This window comes from Moschus berezovskii, chromosome 7 (assembly GCF_049115385.1).
Source record: "Moschus berezovskii isolate FMDL1 chromosome 7, NW_MosBer_1.0, whole genome shotgun sequence".
NCBI classification, from domain to species: Eukaryota; Metazoa; Chordata; class Mammalia; order Artiodactyla; family Moschidae; genus Moschus; species Moschus berezovskii.
In genome coordinates, this window is record NC_142466.1 from 9,152,466 (window position 1) to 9,172,186 (window position 19,721).

The window sequence follows — 19,721 nt, forward strand, 5'->3', positions numbered from 1 at the left end:
TAGAAAGACGAGAAAGGTGATGCGCTGGGGTCGAGAGCGAGCACTCTTCTTCCTGCCACTGGCCAGGGCCGAGCCGCTTCCCACGCAGACCTCCTGCCCGCCCTCTCCTGCGCAGCCCAGCCCGCCCACGCCGAGGGGGAAACCCCAAATCTCCCGTTTTCTTGAGTATCCAGCATGCTATTGACTTTTTCATAACTTACCATTAGTCTTTGGAAGGATCATATTTACTCCGTGGCTTTTTACTGGAGGTCGATAGACTTAATGATTTCCTCAGTGGAGTCATTGACTTCTGAGCCAATAGCTAATGCCTTCGTCATAGTTTTCTGGGGGGAAACTAACTTTGCGTTGCTTCTGCTGATGCCCAACTCCCCTTCAATCCTGCACTTTGGTCCTGAGCACGCAGCAAAAAGTTTTTAGCTTCTCCTCAGTTTCTGGTGCTTTGGCTGCAAACAACGAGAGTCGGACAGGGAACCAGCTCCTGTAACTTTTCTTCTCTGTTACCATTTGCGATGAAGAGGAAACAGAAGAGATTTCTGCAGATGACTTTGTTATTCATGATGGCTTTAATTTTCCTGCCCAATATCGGTCTCTGGTCTCTATACAAGGAGAAGCACCTGGTGAAATCCCCTGAGCCCGGGGAGCCGCAGGTAAGTGCTGCGCAGAGAAGGACCCCAGAGGGGCAGGAGTCTGGAGCCGGCCACCGCAGGCAGGTGTGCCGAGTTTCCATCAGCTCCCAGGTCTTTGCAGAGCTGAGATTACACCTCTAGAGACTCTGGGGTTTAAGCAAGTAGTCTTTTTAAGAGCGCGACCAATGACACGGGTGAAATGCAAAATAAAGTGAAAAAGCAGGATGAGAGCTCAAACGGAAGAAATAGCTTCTCTCCGTTGATCTAGAGGTTACAAGAGAGGTAACTGCTTATTCGTGAAAGGAGATGTATATATAGTATAGGCTTAGTCTTAGAGACATGTTTGCTTCTCCTGGAGTTTGTGTGTCTATGTTAAAGTGAACTGGGCCGATTAAATCGTGAAACTTGTGAAGTGGTTCTCAAAAACCAAGTTATAGTTTTCTATATTTTTGCTTAGCAACAGCTTTTTTTTTTTTTTGGCCATGCAGAAAGGTAAAGTTTGTCTCCTGCCCTGTTGCTAAGGTGCTGTGTGGGGGTGTTCAGGCAGTTACTAAGGAGGTCATTCGGTTTCACAGTCTGGTGGTAACAGTTTGTTGCTAAAAGCTCTCCTTCATGTCAGAAACACCATATAGTGGAGTTATACCTACACACACACACACACACACACACACACATCACATTTAGGTTTTACTTAATATGCAGTCTACTAGTGCGTGCATGGGTCATAACATGGATCAAAATAACTATCTTTCTTAACAGTAAAGCAAAATATCCTCTCCAGAAAATTGGTGAAATTCAATGTAGTTACATTCTTTGCTTACTAATGCACTAGCTTCTGCCATTAAACTTTTAACAATAGAATGCGGCCTTTTTCATGATATGGATATGACACCTCTTCAGTTAGTCCTGCGCATCACCTTGGAGTGGGAATAATCTTAATTTCATGGGTCATCACCCATGTACACTATGTACCTTCCACAAACAGAAGGTGCTTAAATTGCCCATTTGTGGATGACAGTATTTATTACTGACAATTAAAATATCTGTTCTTATACTTAACGAGGTGGAATTTCATTTTACACAGTGGGTGGTTAGTTGTAATGTATGTGGAAGTAATCTGCTTTTTCATTATGACAAGTAAAGCGTTACTAGTCTCTTAAACATTAAAGATTACTACTTGTTTATGAATTTTGGTGGATTAGAATTTTGAGGGAAAATGCTGACATATTTTCATTCTGTTGTTGATCACTGTCATCCTTTCTAATAGGGGAATGACTTTGATTTGAAGTATATTCTGTTTTGTCATTCCAGTAAAAAATGAAGTTTGATAGTTTGAATGTGAAACTTTTTTTCCTATATAGATCATTTATTTCTCCAACCCTTAAGAGAAGCTGAATGTTATTAATATTAGTAGTTAATTATTAAAATTAGCTACTTTTATTAAAATTTCCATTCCAATATTGATAAAATGACAACAAAATGATTTTTCCTTGAATTCAGTTAACAACTGCCATCTGAATCATTTGCTGGAATAGCTAACATAAAGCTCTAATTAATCTTGTTAATGAAGTATTTACAACTTTCCCACCAGCTCCATTGATTTTGACCCTTAATGAGAAATCTGTTTGTTCAATGGCATAAAAAAAAAGTATGGCAAACCAACTCTCTTGCTTGTTATTATAATCTCTATAATGTTTTTCTTGTTCCTGTTTCTTTGGTGGTGCAGATGATGTTTAATATCAGGTAAAAAATTAGTGGGTATGAGAGGCATGGAGCAGCAAGAGAAGGGGCTGTTTCTCAAAGTTTCATACTGTGGAGTAAATAACCAAGATGGAAGGGGATCCTGTGGCATTCCAGCTGGGAGAGTCTTAGCAGTTTTAAAACCAAGAATAAACAAAAGGCAGTTTGTGCCATGAAATGAATGTCAGTTGCATACTTCAGTATGTTTTAACCTAAAAAAAAAAAAATGATTTCAAAACTGATGCTTTCTCACAGATACAAAATAAAGTGGAAATGTAGAAATCATCACTTACTGAAAGACAGAATTCATTGTAAAGAAGTAAAAGATAAGCCTTCATTAGTTTTATTCTATTATAAAATCTAATTGTAAAGAAAATTAGGGTATATTGACATCATTATACAAGCATTGATAAGGAAGAGATAAGTCATATGTAAAAATGTATTTATATGCATATTATGTGTGTATATATACATAGATATATATACCTGACCAAATAAAAATTGACTTGTCATGATGAATTGAGCATGTTTAATACTGTGATGTAATATTTGACTAAGGTATCTACATTTCAAAGTAAGTCAACTAAATACATAAGTTTTTAGTTAAAGCATATAACTTGACTTGTGCTATTTAGTAACTTAGTAATTTCCTTTACAAAGACATTTTAATGGTCAATTACTAACTATTCTTCAAGAACCATCTTTTACTTTAGTTATCACTTAGCTGTGAAATGTTCCAGGTAAGGATAATGCGCAGCTCATTGGCCCCGGTAGGCAATGAAGGGATTGAGAACACGCCACATGCTGGAAGGAGAGTCCTGTTTTGCAGCCGTTCTATGGGAAAGGGCAGTCAGCAGTGGGAAACCTTCGGGTTTTAAACAGTTTCATTTACAGTGGCTTGCAGGAAAATGATTTGTAGAAATACAAAATCATGGAATGGATGATACTTTTAAAGTGAAGATGATCCTCGTCACTTGTGTTTTATCAGAGTACATCACAAATAGTGTGCCTCTCTCCCACTCAGGGATGGGGGAGCCTGGTGGGCTGCCGTCTATGGGGTCGCAGAGTCGGACATGACTGAAGCGACTTAGCAGCAGCAGCAGCAGCACTCAGTATAAATGGCATTGGTATATTCTGAGATAAACTAAAGGGAGGTAAATGAGAAAGCATTGATACAAACTGTGCATTGTCATGATGTTTAGTATTTTACACATATTTTCTCAAGTCTTCCATACTGTTACAAGTTAATCATTTGTGTTTATAGTGCTTTCTAATTTAAAGTAATATATAATATTTAAATATTTGCCTTATCTATGATGCAGAAAATATATGAAATGAAAATCCCCAAATTGTTCATCTGAAAGGTTTACTTACCACCTATAAACTAACGAGGACCAAAAAAGTAGTTATAATATTGGAAGAATTAAAAGGTTGATTTTATTGTTTGGACTCTGCAAAACTGGAATCAAGTTACAGAAATAAACATTAATCTTTAAAGAATTTTAAGATTTTATGAAAATTTTATAAAAATCATGATTTTATAAAATATTTTATACTTCCTGCTTATGTTGTTATATTATCAATGATAATTGTCATGTTATTTTTAGTTGAGTTGTATTTGTTGCTTTTTATTGTTATTAGGATGATTTCTACATGGTTTAGAAATATATACATTTATTTTAAAATAATTTTTTGGTAATGAATTTTATATTCAGCTGAAGTGATTACTTTATGGTTATTGTACAGTAAAGCTTAATTTCTTTCTTTTTGATTTTGTATTCCTACTCTTCTCTGGTTTCAGTTGCATTTGAATTAAGGTTATATATTCAGATCTTAATTAAGCCGTTCCTTAGGATGTTAATTAGAGCAAAGCAATATTTTAGAGCAAAACTACTGCATCTAGCATTATTATAACTTTCTTTGTAATTATTTATGCAAGTATAGATAAAAAGGGCCCCCAAATACTTTCTTTCCTTAAATGCATTAAAGAGATTAATATTTTAAAAGCAACTATAAAGTAGTTCAGCAACTAAGATGCAACTCAATACTCAATATGAGTGACAAATAATTCAAGAGTATTCAGAATATGAAGGTTTTGCAATTTTTAAAATAATGATTAAAACAAAGATCAAAATCTCAGAACTTTAAATCACATATTTTCAGAATTGTTCAGAATGATTTTAGAAGCTTACATTTGGCCTGGACTTTTTCCCATGAAGTAAACCAAAACCAACACTGAACACTTAGGTCACTTAATTTGTAGAACCTGCTTATTTCTTTGTCCTTCAGAATTTCTATATATAAAACAGGAATAATCAAGCTTTTGCCGTAACAAGGTACATAAAGTCCTAAGATCGCATCTTGGCTGTTGAAACTTTTGTGAGGTAACATTTTGGTTTTAATCAAATCCACAAGTAAATTGTACTCGACAGATGTGAGGCTTAATATACATATATATATATAATCTTTCCTGAAATTTCTCAGCATCTTTGTCCAACTTTACTAATATTAATCAGCACCACACTTGTTTATATGGGGGCATTCATCTTTTTGGCAAGAACTTTTTTCTGTGGTGTTTTAAACTTATCTTGTTATTTGAAGATATTAGATATCTGGAACTGAGTGTATGCAGATCTACTCATGCTTTCTTTTGTCACCCTGACCATAAAGCTGGAGGAATGTCTATGTTTCTTCTCCATCTAACATCCTAGATGTTGGATAAGCTAAAAAGAAAAGTAAAGAAATAGGAAACTAAAGTTCACTTCTCCTACCCTCAGTATATTATCAACACACTAGGTGTGAAGTGATGCATTCATTTGAGCCATAATGTTCTTAATTAGCTAAGAAGTAGATTTTAAATTAGCCTACAGAAGGACCTTTTCTTGAATATATGGAGATATCCATACTGACTTGCTCCAATATTGCACCTCACGGAGTCCTATAACAAGTGCTTTAATTATTGGCTGTGACCTACTGAATATGGAGATGATTAGTTCACCAACTTGCCCCCTAGGCAACAATGTTGAACATAATCTCCTGTTCACAATCTGGTAAAAAAAAAAAAAAAAAGAGAGAGAGATAGTTTATTTTGTTTCTTCTCTCTCTTCCTCTGTGTGTTTATTTTTGAACAAGCTGTGCTGAATCAATTAGCCTCCTATACATTTGTTTTATATATAAGAAACCAAATCAAGGGTGAAATACAGAGGGAGAAGGGTGAGAAAGTTTGATGTTTTTGTGTTTTCGAGAAGATAATTGAAATTTGTGAGTGGAAGTTTTGTCAGGAGTTGCCACGACAGCTTGTAGAGAGGTGTTTTACCACGTCTCTCCTGGGAACACTTTATACAAATGATAGCCAGCGCAGGTACCTCCAGGGTAACCTGAAAGAGGGAGATCAGAGTTAACAATAAGGGGAGATGGTGTGAGTGTGCTGTCACCCCAGGTCAGGATGTGTTTGGTCCAGCCCCTCCTTCACATTTGCTTGGCATAGCTGGAAGGATGAGGCAGGGCTTTTGGCTCTTAAAACCATCGGACGTGAGCACGTTATTCTTCTCTTTCCTTCGTGTTTGCATATGTGTTCACTGAAGTGCTATTACAGAGTCAACAGTGCAGATGAGCAAAGAAATAGAAGGTTCTGGAGACCATCAGAAAAGTGAAGCCAGACTCTCATAAACTAGTACTTGCTCTCTTAGGATGGCAGTCTGTGGTCCCACAGAGCTAGCTGATCCTAAATTAACTCGGAATGGAGTGGGGATGCTTGAACTGTGGTCATTGTTGTTTAGTCGCTAAATTGTGTCTGACTCTTTGTGACCCCATGGACTGCAGCTTTCCAGGTTCCACTGTCCATGAAATTCTTTAGGCAAGAATACTGGAGTGGGCTGCCATTCCCTTCTCCAGGGGGTCTTTGCCATCCTGGGATTGAACCCGCGTCTCCTGCATTGTCAGGCCGCTTCTTTACCATTGAGCCACCCAGGAAGGTGTTCAAATAGGCAGCCAAAAAGAACAAATAAGACACATTCATGCTGCTGAGAGGATGTATTTAGCCAAGCACAAAAATATCTGTACTGGGTTTATTTAAAGTTGAAAGGAAAGGGTGGGCCCCCAGAAGTGTCAAGCCGCAGTGACCCTCAGCATCCCCTGATATGCTGACGTCTGTTACTACCAAACTCTAACATGGTGGCTGGAAAGAGGGTGAACAGAGAAGGGTAATTTTAGGGTTTAAGGTAAATCTCATCAGTGTTTTCCTCTACTTTTCTACTTCCAGTCTAGTGGGGAAAAAATGTGGACTGAACTGGCAGTATTCTCCAATTAAATGTATTCATTTCACATACTTATTTAGCAACACACATACACACGTACATGAATTCACACACATGGTCTCACTTGTGAAGAAAAAATAAATTCACCCAACTGTTTCATTTTCTACAGTTTTTTACTTTTATAACTTCTTGCTTTTTCCTTTGCTTTGAATCTGAAATAAAAGTCATCAGCTGAGTTTGTTTAAATGTAATTAATTCAATTCTAGGACAGCATGGAGAGAAGGACAAGTGCATTGTCTCTAGAAGTACTTACACCATCTTCGACAAGTGCGAAAACCACCACAAGCATTTAGCCTGAGAGCTGCCCACGTGTCTCGGTAGTAAGAATCTGCCTTTGAATGCGAAAGATATAGGAGACATAGGTTCGAGCCCTGCGTTTGGAAGATCCCCTGGAGAAGGAGGCATGGCAGCCCAGCCCAGTGTTCTTGCCTGGAGAACCCAACGGATAGAGGAGCCTGGTGGCTACAATCCATGGGATCGCTAAGTGTTGGACCTGACTCAGCACGCTCACCATGCAAACCAATGTGAAAGTTGCACAGATCATCAATAGTGCAATTTATCATTATCCATTGACGTTAGAAAGGAAGTTGTGCCTGCTAGAGGCCATGGTGGTGGCTGTCGTCTCTATGTTGTAGGGAATGGTGTATCTCAGTGAGGATAGAGAAGATTCATTTCAAATTCAGTTCAAGTTCTCAAATCCTCATGGAATGTTCCTTCATTCCACTGAAGTCTAGAAAGCCAGAGTCAGAAGATTTTATTATTGAGCATTTTGATCTTTTTAAATACAATAAAATGACCAAATTGGCAGGGCTGCCACCCAAGTTTGAGTGAATTTTTTTTTTCTTTTTCCTTAACTGTGATAGATCTTCCCAGTAAGAGAATCCATCTGAACTTAATTTGTGGAGAAACATCAGAATTTCCATATTGTCTTGTTATCTTTTGGTAACTAGTGCTAGTTACAGCACGTAGCACTTTAGGACATTTAACGAGTCATGGGTCCTCCTCGTGTCAGTTTTCTCTAAGTCAGGTGGAGACAGTGATGTCTTCTTGTGGTGTTATTTTGGTGAGGATTAAATGCGTAGTATCTTGAACAGCATGTAATAAGGGTTAATGATTACAGATTATTGTTATACATAGTATGAGATTTATAAGCAATCATTGCCTTTAACAAGATAACGAGTGTTTGCTTGATAAATATTTACAGATGATTTCTCTTTGCAAGGCAATGTCAAGACAGCACAGCAGAGCAACGAATGTGGTACAGGACTTGCCATGGATTGTTAAATCTGGCAGGGAGATCTTTTGAAGAAATACATAAACGGGATCTAGAAAATAATAGAAAAAGTTTTCCCATAATTTTTTGGTCCAGTATTTAAGGACAAATTGTTAATTTTATTTTACATGTAATTTATTGCAAAAAATTACTGATTTTTTGGTATATTGCATTGAACATTATTCTAAAATTGAAGGTTTTAATAAAAGAGGAAAAAAACAGAGAGCAATGTTTCTTTATAGTGACCACTATCATTTGCTATCGGAGAAGGCAATGGCACCCCACTCCAGTACTCTTGCCTGGAAAATCCCATGGGTGGAGGAGCCTGGTAAGCTGTGGTCCATGGGGTCGCTAAGAGTCGGACACGACTGAGCGATTTCACTTTTCACTTTCATGCATTGGAGAAGGAAATGGCAACCCACTCCAGTGTCCTTGCCTGGAGAATCCCAGGGATGGGGGAGCCTGGTGGGCTGCCATCTATGGGGTGGCACAAAGTCGGATACAACTGAAGCAACTTAGCAGCAGAAGCAGCATCATTTGCTACAACAAAGTCCATGCCTGGCTTCCTTGTAGCTCAGATGGTAAGGAAACTGCCTGAAATACAGGAGATCCAGATTCAGTCCCTGGGTTGGGAAGATCCCCTGGAGAATGAAATGGCAACCCACTGCAGTCTTCTTGCCTGGAGAATCCCATGGACAGAGAAGCCTGGTGAACTAAAGTCCATAGGTTCACAAAGTGTCAGACACAGTTGAGCGAGTAACACTTTCACATGTAAGCATTTTTTTCTACATTAATTTCAAGTCAGAGATTGAGAACTGCTTTTGTCGTTTAAGTCTTGGTCTTGAGAGGTAATAGTTATTCTGAAGACCAAAAGTTAAGAAGCAGAGTGGAAACGATTCTTAACTATTTCAGTTAACTACAGAACTACTTTATAGAGTTACTGTTTCCTTCAGTAGAGTTAGAGGGATACAGAAAAAAGCATATTGCATTGCGCCCATTCTTAATTTTCTCAGTAGTGAATTGGAGAGATACAATATGTATTCATGAAACAAACAAGCAGTGCATAGTAGCATTTTCTGTGTGTGTGTGTGTGTGTGTGTGTAGTGGACTTTCAAAACAGAAAATGAACAGAATGATCTGAACTCTTGGGACAGTCTTTCATTGCTCCAGGGGGTGAATATTGAGCCTTGTCATGTTATGAAAATTAGACAAGGTTGGCGTTAGGCTGAGGAATAATCGGATACTTCAGGTTTATATACTGTTTTCACCACTTTCCAAAATATATCCTCTATGGGCAAGACATTTTACATCTTTGAACCACAGTTCTTCATGTGTTGGCTCAAGTAGAAACTCTTAAATGGGTAGCAGGGGGGTCAAATTGGATTAATATTTGCAGACTGTCTGGTACAAAATAAACACTCAATTGAGGGAAACTTTGCAAATAATATTGCTGCCTTTTTCTCAGTTTTTACAATATTCATTGAAGGTAGTAAATAAACATACTGTTGTGTACATCTAATAAACATGTGAGTGAAAGTGAAAATGCTGGACACTCAGTCGTGTATGACTCTTTTGTGACACCATTGACCGTAGTTTGCCAGGGTCCTCTGTCCAGGGAATTCTCCAGGCAAGAATACTTGGATGGGTTGTCATTCCTTTCTCTAGGGGATCTTCCTGACCCAGGGATCAAATCCTGGTCTTCCACATCGCAGGCAGACTCTTTACCATCTGAACTACCAATAAAGATATAATAAAACATTTAAAGTATATCACTACTGATTTCAGTTCAGTTCAGTCACTCAGTCATGTCCGACTCTTTGCAACCCCATGGACTGCAGCATGCCAGGCTTCCCTGTCCATCACCAACTCCCAGAGCTTGCTCAAACTCATGTCCATCGAGTCTGTGATGTGATCCAACCATCTCATTCTCTGTCATCCCCTTCTCCTCCTGCCTTCAATCTTTCCCAGCATTCAGGTCTTTTCCAAGGAGTCAGTTCTTCACATCAGGTGGCCAAAGTATTGGAGTTTCAGCTTAAGCATCAGTCCTTCCAATGAACATTCAGGACTGACTTCCTTTAGGATTTACTGGTTTAATCTCCTTGCAATCCCAGGGACTCTCAAGAGTCTTCTACAACCACACAATTCAGAAACATCTATTCTTCAGGGCTTAGTTTTCTTTGGGGTCCAACTCTCACATCCATACATGACTACTGGAAAAACCATAGCTTTGACTAGATGGATCTTTGTTGGCAAAGTAATTTCTCTGCTTTTTAATATGCTGTCTAGTTTGGTCACAGATTTTCTTCCAAAGAGCAAGTGTTTTACCTTTTTACCTGCATTTTACCAATTTACCCACCCATTATTGATAAAATAGATGTTTATTGGATATATATGCAATACTGTATAGACCCTGAGGCAAATAAGTGATGAAGAGAGAAATCTGTTTTCAGTAAGCTTATGATCTATTAACTAAGAAAAGGCATGTATAATGCCTATCATAAAGGGATAGATTAAACTCTTTTTTAAAATATAAATACTCTAGTTATTTTGAGCTTAGTAGAAGGGAAACATATTTTAGGGAAAATATGTTCTTGTGTGATATGTGTGTTTGGCCGTAGGTGTTTTCTGTACTGGTTTCACCCTCCAGCGTTTCACTGAGACTGGTACTTCTGTAGAACTAACTTTACACTTAAGTAAGGTGCAAAGACAAAATTTGAGACTGTGCCCTCTGGGTCCCTTAACAGTGATGGGCTGTGTTCACAGCCCCATAGTTTAAGGCACATGAGGACTTTGAAAAGGTCACTGGGCTTGGTAATTATTTGTTCTCTCCAGGCTGGACTAACACAAAGGTGTAGAGGAGCAAACAAAATCGTAAAAGGTTAAATGGAAAGACGAACAGGTGAGAGTTATTGGTTGGACTGGCATTGACATGAAGGGTTGAATGTGAAGTCCTGGTTGGCAGGAGATGGTGGAAGCTAAAAGAAGGCTGGTGCAGGGACAGTGAGGAACTGGTCCCCGAGGAGGATGAAGGTGATGGCAACGATCAAAAGGAGGAGAGACACAGAAAAGATTGTTTGAGCTTAATGGCAAATTTAGAACCTGTGCTTTTCATTGTTTGAGAGCCTCTGCGCAGGAGGTCTAAGAATTTTCCTATGCAGTTTTCTTACTAATTTGGAGAGGTAACTAAACATTTGTAAACTATTCTGTAAAATGGGAAGTTATATGTTTATAACATGGGCTTCCCAGGTGACACTAATGGTAAAGAATCCGCCTACCAATACAGGAGACACAAGAGACCTGGGTGTGATCCCTGGGTCAGGAAGATCCCCTGGAGAAGGAAATGGCAACCCACTGCAGTATTCTTGCCTAGAGAATCCCATGGACAGAGGAGCCTAGCGGGGTATATATATGTATATATATAGTCCATGGGGTCGCAAAGAGCCAGACACGACTAAGTGACTTTCACTCACTCATATATGTGTGTGTATATATATATATATATATATATAATTCAGTAATAATGATTGAAAATTGAGTATTGAATGAAGAAGCCAAGAAAACATGAAGTTATTTGACCAATAAAAAAATGTACCTATTAAAATAAATGCAGATAATAACCAGATATACAGAGCAAAGGAAAAAAGCTAGGCCTTAAGTATACTAAGTTGGGTGGTGGGTCTGGGGTGAAGGATATTACAAGGGTAAGGACCTAAAAGTCTTCAGCTGACAAGGATTTCAAAATAATATAAGAATAATAAAAGTAATAAATTGATTATGAGAAAAGCAATAATAAAAAATAATAAAAGATAATGCATTAATAATCAAGTTAAGGTAACACTTACTGAGCTCTTACCATGTGTAACACCATATTAAGCTCTTCTTAAATAGTCACAGCAATCATGTCCTATGTAAAATTGCTATCCTTTAGTATAAATGCAAGGCAATTTCTTTCAAATTTATTGAGATCATACAATGTTTATTCTACCAGTACACATTGTTGGACTATGTATAATTTCCTATATAATGCAACTACATTGTGAATAGCCTGGACCATAGCAACACAAAAATTATGTGTTAACACAACTGTGAGAGGAAATGTGCATAGTAGTATAGGGTGCAGATCCTAGAGCCAGGATCTGCCTCGTTTTAGTTTCAGTTCTGGTGCTTGCTCCTTGTTTGACCTTGAGGAATGTAGGATTAGTATTTCTCTTCTCTGAGTCCTACGGCTCCATTTCCAAATGGATATAAAATACTTCTTACTCGGTTGAGTTAATGTGAGGGTTAAATAAATTAAGGTGAATAAAATGCTTGGAGACCTGGATTATACATAGGGAGCTATTTTATTATTTTTATTTATTTCGCTTTTTTAATTGAAGTTGTACACTGTTATATGGCTCTCAGGTGGCGCAGTGGTAAAGAACCCACCTGCCAAAGCAGGACATGTGGGTTCACTCCCTGGGTCAGGAAGATCCCCTGGAGAAGGTAAACCAACTCCAGTATTCTTGCCTGGGGAATCCCATGGACAGAGGAGCCTGGCAGGGTCCATGGGGTCATGAAAGAGTTGAACACAACTTAGCAACAGCAACACACTGTAATATAAGTGGCAGATGTATAGTATACTGTTTCACAGTTTTAAGCATTTATACTCCACGTGTAGTTAGTGTAAAGTATTGGCCATTTCCCCAGCTTGTGTAGTATATCCTTGTAGCTTTTTATACCTAACAGTTCGTACCTCTTGTTCATCAACCCTTGCATTGCCCCTCCCAGCTTTCCTCTTCCCAGGGGTAACCACTAGCTTGTTCTCTGTATCTGTGAGTCTGTTTTTGTTATAATGACTAGTTTGCTGTATTTTTTAGATTCTGCATATAAGTGACAAATACAGTATTGTCTTTCTTTATCTGGCTTGTTTCACTTTAGCATAATACCCTCTAGGTCCATCTGAGTTGCTGCAGATGACGTTATTTCTTTCTTCTGATGGCTGAGTAATATTCCTTTGTATATATGTACCACTTCTTTGTCCATTCATCTGTCTATGGACATTTAGGATGCTTCATATCTTGGCTATTGTAAATGATGCTGCTATGAACATTGGGGTGCATTTATCTTTTCGAACTAGCAAGCTGTTCTAAAGGATTAACTATTATTACCTGTTAGACTGTAGAGAATAGAGGTCAGATCAAAGGAAATGCATATCCCTAGACCGTCTCTTTCATATACCCGTCATAAGGATATAAATACTTTTGTGTTCAAAAAAATATTTGAAGCACCTTTAACTTCTTTGCTTTTTTACTCTTTGTAGCCCATACAGAAACAATATAGTTGTTACTTTAAGAGTTTTCATAACTTAAACCAAAGCCTTATATAGCCCAATGTGTCAGGAGAAAGCTAGGTTTCAACAGGGACATTAGTTTCCCCAGCATATTCATCAGCACCAGTGCTCTTGTAATGACCTTGCTCCCACATTTTCCATGCCTTTCTCATCACGTGGTGTTGATTTCTCAGTGTGTACTCTGCTCTCAAGGGATTGAAAACATTGAACTGTATCATTAAGTCAGTCTAAACTTCCAAAAGAGGATTATCTAAAAGGGTCTCTGGGGGTAAATGCTTTCTTATTTTACATAATTGGAATTTAATGTGGCTCAAATGGTAAAGAATTTGCCTGCAATGGAGGAAACGCAGGTTCGATCCCTGGTTCAGGAAGATCCCCTGAAAAAGGAAATGGCAACCCACTCCAGTATTCTTGCCTAGAAAATCCCATGGACAGAGGGGCCTGGCAGGCTACAGTCCATGGGGTCGCACAGAGTCAGATATGACTGAGCATGCATGCAAGTATGTCCTGGTTACTTCTGATAGTAATGCTGAATCAGAAACACCATGAGTGAGGCTGCTGCAGAAAGAATGGAGGAGTCACTTGAGGAGTAAAATGCCCCTTCAGTCCATCCTCCAGCTTCAAGAAAGGAGATGCCTAGAAGCAAAGGAATTGAAAACGGTGTAAAACCAGGAGGTGTGGCGGAATGAAAATGCTCCAAGTACCCTGCTGAGTGAATTCCATCATTTTTTAGACAGTTTAACAGTGTGTGTGTGTTTAGACTCAGTTGTCTCCAACTCGTTGTGACCGCATGGACTGTAGCCCACCAGGCTCCTCTGTCCAAGGAATTCTCCAGGCAACAATGCTGGAGTGGGTCGCTGTTTCCTTCTTCAGGGGATCTTCCCGATCCAGGGATCCAACCCAGTCTCCTGCATAGGCAGGTGGATTCTTTACCACTGAGCCACCTGGGAAGCCCTTTCTGTCAGATTAATAACTGTGTATTGGAACTGTGTCCTCTCTTCAGTTCCTTAGAAACTTTCAGATTTTCTTCCATGAGCTGAAGGGATGTGCAAGATGCTCAGCACTTCTAGGTGAAGATCTTGAGTTCTAATATGTGAAATATGGAGGGAAAGATAGACACCAGGGACAGCAGGTGCTCTTATTCAAGAAATGGTAGAAATACAAGCTATTCTCTGCCCTTACCGCCCCCGTCCTTTTTCCTGCTCAGAGCCTCCAGTTTTCCTCGTTTCCTTGTGAAAATTTCCTTAAAAGATGCATGTAGGCATTGGCTCGATCAATTATTCGTCCTGTGAATGAATGGAAGCCTTGAAACACGTAAAAGAACTTGGGTCTTTTCCATCTTAAAAAGAGGTTCTCTTGAGCCTACGTGCATTTCCAGTTTTTGAAATGTGTGAGTTGTGAGAAGTACTCTTTTAGCTCAAGGCTTCTGCTGTTTGATCTTTCTTTGTTGCTGTTGTTTTGTTTGTTATTCTGAGGGCTGCCGCCTCCTCCCAAACTATATAATCAGAAAGTAAATATTGCTTAGTTGTATCTCCCCAAGGGAATGATCTTTTGTTAGACAAGTACAGACTGGCACAATGAAGCCAAAACTGCCAGAAAAGAATTGCTCTCTGCCACCCTGTTTAGCTCTCTTCCCTGTGTTCCAGAATTGCCTATTCCAGCCTTCCCTTCCCTCTCAAACCTCCCAAGCTCCACTTTTCTTACACTCAGCAGACAACCTGGCCTTATTCTTCACTGAAAGCATGCCATGTTCATATTGAGAGAATCAAGATTTCATGCCATAAAATCAGATAAAGTACCTGCATTATTTCCCAGTTCCCTTTATGTCTTCTGTCACCAAGAAACAATATCCCAGCTTCAGGATAAATGTGAAAATTCTATCCAGATTGTGGCTCACAACTTTTATTTCTTCTGGAAATGTCATATATTACATTTTTTTCCTTCTCATTCATTTGCTTTCAGCCTTTTCCTCTTTGACCCACCCTTCATATCAGTACTGCTTTACCTAAAGTAAAGCAAAGGACATATCCCTGGATCAATAATATCCATCACAAAACTTCTCGATTTTGCTTGTGAATTTCTAGAAATACATGTGTGTGTGCTAAGTTGCTTCAGCCATGTCTGACTCTTTGTGACTCTATGGACCATAGCTCGCCAAGATCCTCTGTCCGTGGGATTCTCCAGGCAAGAATCCTGGAGTGGGTTGCCATGCCCTCCTCCACGGTATCTTCCTGACAAAGGAACCCATGTCTCTTATGTCTCCTTCCTTGACAAGTGGGTTCTTTACCACCAAGGCCACCTGGGAAGCCCCTTCTAGAAATGACCACTTGAGATAATAGATTCTATTTTGTGGACAGTGTTTGGAGTTGGCTCTGATATCCTAAATTCATAGGTGTAAGGCCAGTGAAAGAAATAAGAACCATCTTTTGCATTAGATAATAATAAGCAAATGATGCCTTCAATTCCTGAGTTTCTGCTGCCTCTACATGCCTCAGCTGAGTCCAGCTTCTCTGTTGTACGTAACTGCTTTACCAGCATCACAAGAAATCTCTTGGTAGTTAATCCTGAAAGCACTTCTCACTAGTCCTGTTACTTGAGAGAATTTTATTAAGTGATCTCTTACGTGAAACACTCACCTTCATCTGAAGATAAGAGGTGATGGGGCGGGGGCCTTGAGCAGAAAAGGGGCTGGAAAAAGCAAGGTTAGAAGACCTTCACTATGAACAGGAGAACATAATGCTTCCTGAGGAGTAATACCAGCTTCACTGTGCAAATGCCCGTTTTCATTCTCCTCTTCTTTGCAGCTCATCCCAACCACCACCTGCACGCAAACACATTCATCGGTGTCCTAGGCTGACCCCTGCTTCTGTCCTTTTCCTGAAAACATTCTCTTCCTCAGGGTCTCTGCAATCACTGCTTGTTTGGGACTCACTCTGGGAGGGAAGGCATCCCATCCAGCCCCTTGTTATTTCCTTTATTGATCTTTTATCAGTTTAATGAATACATTTATTTTTGTTTTTGGCTGAGCTGGGTCTTCGTTGCTGGGCACGGGCTTTCTCTAGTTGCGATGAGTGGGGGCTACTCTCTGGTTGCAGTGTGCAGGCTTCTCATTGCAGTGGCTTCTTGTGTTGCAGCGCACGGGCTCTAGAGTGTACGGGCTTCGGTAGCTGCAGGGCATGGCTCAGTGGTTGTAGCACTTGCACTTAGCTGCTGCACAGTTTGTGGACTCCTCCCAGACTCGAGTTCACACCCATGTCCCCTGCCTTGGCAGGCAGATTCTTAACCACTGGACCAGCAGGGAAGTCCTCATCATTTCCTTCATCATATTAAGGTGATAACATTCACATCATGATGTATAATCCAGAATTACCCTGGAAGGCATTGTCCTTGCACCAGTCTGAAATCTAGAAGCAAACATTTTGAACTTGCAGCGTCTAAAGTGGAATTCCGCTTTTGTTCCACTCCCGACACCTGTTCTCCTCTTGGGTCTTTTGCTTAGGTGAACCTCACCATCACCCATCTGGCTGCCCATTATAATTGAGACCTTTGTCATCTTTTTATGGTGAAATACTATTTGGTTATGGGTGTAATGAGCCAAGTTCTAGACGAGAAGGATGCAAAAGAATAGAACTATCCCATTGAACTGTATGATCAGCATTTGTGAATGGAGATCTGAGCTGGAGGTTGGATTGTGGTATCCAGTCTTCCTTAAGCACACTTCTCTCAGAATTCTTGGCGCCTTCGTCATCTTTATTCTCAATTCAATGAATTGCTCAGCACTAGCAATTCTTCCTAAAATGCATCTCTTAAATTTATCCAAAGCCCTCGAGCACCCCTGCTTCTACCCTGGTTGGGACCAGCATAAACATTTCAATGGATTTCTGTTGGAGACCCTCCACTTGATCCTCCTGCCTCCAGCTGGAACCTCTGGCTCACCCTCAGGGCAGCCAGAGCAGTGGATCCAAATTGCTTCATTTTAATATGTTTATTTTACACTGCAGTATAGTTGGTCAACAGTGTTGTATTAATTTCAAGTGTACCGCAAAGTGATTCAGTTATATATATATATATATATATATATTTATATATATAGACACACACACACATATATATATATATATGACTGAATCACTTTGCGGTACGCTTGAAATTAATACAACACTGTTGACCAACTATATGTGTGTGTGTGTATACATATGTATGTATATATACACACATACATGTATCTGGGGTTTCCCAGGTGGCGCACTGGTATAGAATCCATCTGCCAATGCAGAAAATATGGGTTCGATCCCTGGGGTCACCCCTGGAGGAGGGCATGGGGACCCACTCAAGTATTCTTGGCTGGAGAATCCCATGGACAGAGGAGCCTGTGCGTCATGAAGAGTCAGACACGACTGAGCGATTAAACAACAACAGCAAGAGAAGAAGGTCCAGAGGCAGGAAACGCAGGGAGGTGAAGGCAGAGAGGGAGTGACAGCACCAGGAGCCGTGGCGCTGAGGAATGATGGCTGCACCTGGAAGCTGAAAAAGACGAGGACAGTTCTCTCCGAGAACCCCATCATGGTGCTGCCTCGCCCCCACCTTAATTCTGAGGTTCTGGCCTCTAGAACTGTGAGAGAATACACATTTCTTCCTTTAAACCACTTCAGTTCAGTTCAGTTGCTCAGTCGTCTCCGACTTTTTGCGACCCCATGAATCACAGCACGCCAGGCCTCCCTGTCCATCACTCCCGGAGTTCACTCAAACTCATGTCCATCGAGTCAGTGATGCCATCCAGCCATCTCATTCTCTGTTGTCCCCTTCTCCTCCCGCCCCCAATCTCTCCCAGCATCAGAGTCTTTTCCAGTGAGTCAACTAGTTGCATGAGGTGGCCAAAGTACTGGAGTTTCCGGTTCAGCATCAGTCCTTCCAATGAACACCCAGGATTGATCTCCTTTAGAATGGAGTGGTTGGATCTCCTTGCAGTCCAAGGGACTCTCAAGAGTCTTCTCCAGCACCACAGTTCAAAAGCCTCAATTCTTCGGTGATCAGCTTTCTTCATAGTCCAACTCTCACATCCATTCATGACCATGGGAAAAACCATAGCCTTGACTAGATGAACCTTTGTTGGCAAAGTAATGTCTCTGCTTTTTAATATACTATCTAGGTTGGTCATAAGTTTTTGGTAATTAGTATGGCGACTGCAGGAATTCAGTATAGTGAGGAGTTGTTTATCATCTTCCACTGTTTAAGTTCAGGTCCTAGCATTCAGTTCAGTTCAGTTTAGTCGCTCAGTCGTGACCGACTCTTTGCGACACCATGAATTACAGCACGCCAGGCCTCCCTGTCCATCACCAACTCCTGGAGTTAACTCAAACTCATGTCCATCGAGTCGGTGATGCCATCCAGCCATCTCATTCTCTGTTGTCCCCTTCTCCTCCTGCCCCCAATCCCTCCCAGCATCAGAGTCTTTTCCAGTGAGTCAACTCGTCGCATGAGGTGGCCAAAGTATTGGAGATTCAGCTTTAGCATCAGTCCTTCCAATCTACACCCAGGATTGATCTCCTTTAGAATGGACTGGTTGGATCTCCTTGCAGTCCAAGGGACTCTCAAGAGTCTTCTCCAACACCACAGTTCAAAGGCATCCATTCTTCGGTGATCAGCTTTCTTCACAGTCCTACTCTCACATCCATACATGACCATGGGAAAAACCATAGCCTTGACTAGACAGACCTTTGTTGGCAAAGTAATGTCTCTGCTTTTTAATACACTATCCAGGTTGGTCATAACCTTCTTTCCAAGGAGTAAGGGTCTTTTAATTTCATGGCTGCAATCAGCATTCTCAGTGATTTTGGAGCCCCAAAAAATAAAGTCTGACACTGTTTCCACTGTTTCCCCATCTATTTCCCATGAAGTGATGGGACCAGATGCCATGATCTTTGTTTTCTGAATGTTGAGCTTCAAACCAACCTTTTCACTTTCCTGTTTCACTTTCATCAAGAGGGTTTTTAGTTCCTCTTCACTTCTGCATTAAGGGTGGTGTCATCGGCATATCTGAGATTTTATCATTATAATTTGTCCTAGCATTACCTGCTCACAAATTAGACCCTCAACAGAGATTTCTTGCAAAAACGAAGAGTGACATGTGTTGTTGTTTATGCACTGAACTTCTGAACGTAGTTGAGTTCAGTCGTAGGTGTACAAAAATGTTACAATATGCACAGCGCAATATATATGTTTAAATGGCATGCTAGGTTTTAACAAACAACTATAAAATGGCAACCCACTCTGGTATTCTTGCCTGGGAAATCCCGTAGGCAAAGGAGCCTGCAGGAAACAATCCATGGGGTCCTCAAGAGTTGGACGGGACTGAGTGTGACACTCACACATTCATTCACAAAATATGAGTATAAAGAAGTAAGCTAAGTCATGAATTAAGTTTCTGTTTACATGTT

The 19,721-nt window shown here is 40.2% G+C and overlaps 1 protein-coding gene across 1 annotated transcript in view; it reads left to right on the top strand.

The window, feature by feature from the left end:
* Positions 1–509: 509 nt before the first annotated feature.
* GALNTL6 (polypeptide N-acetylgalactosaminyltransferase like 6) overlaps positions 510–19,721 on the top strand; it is a 1,544,427-nt gene continuing 1,525,215 nt past the window's right edge. The window contains exon 1 of the mRNA XM_055428017.1: positions 510–647. Coding sequence (XP_055283992.1) covers positions 510–647 — 138 coding nt within the window. The remainder of the gene's footprint in view (positions 648–19,721) is intronic.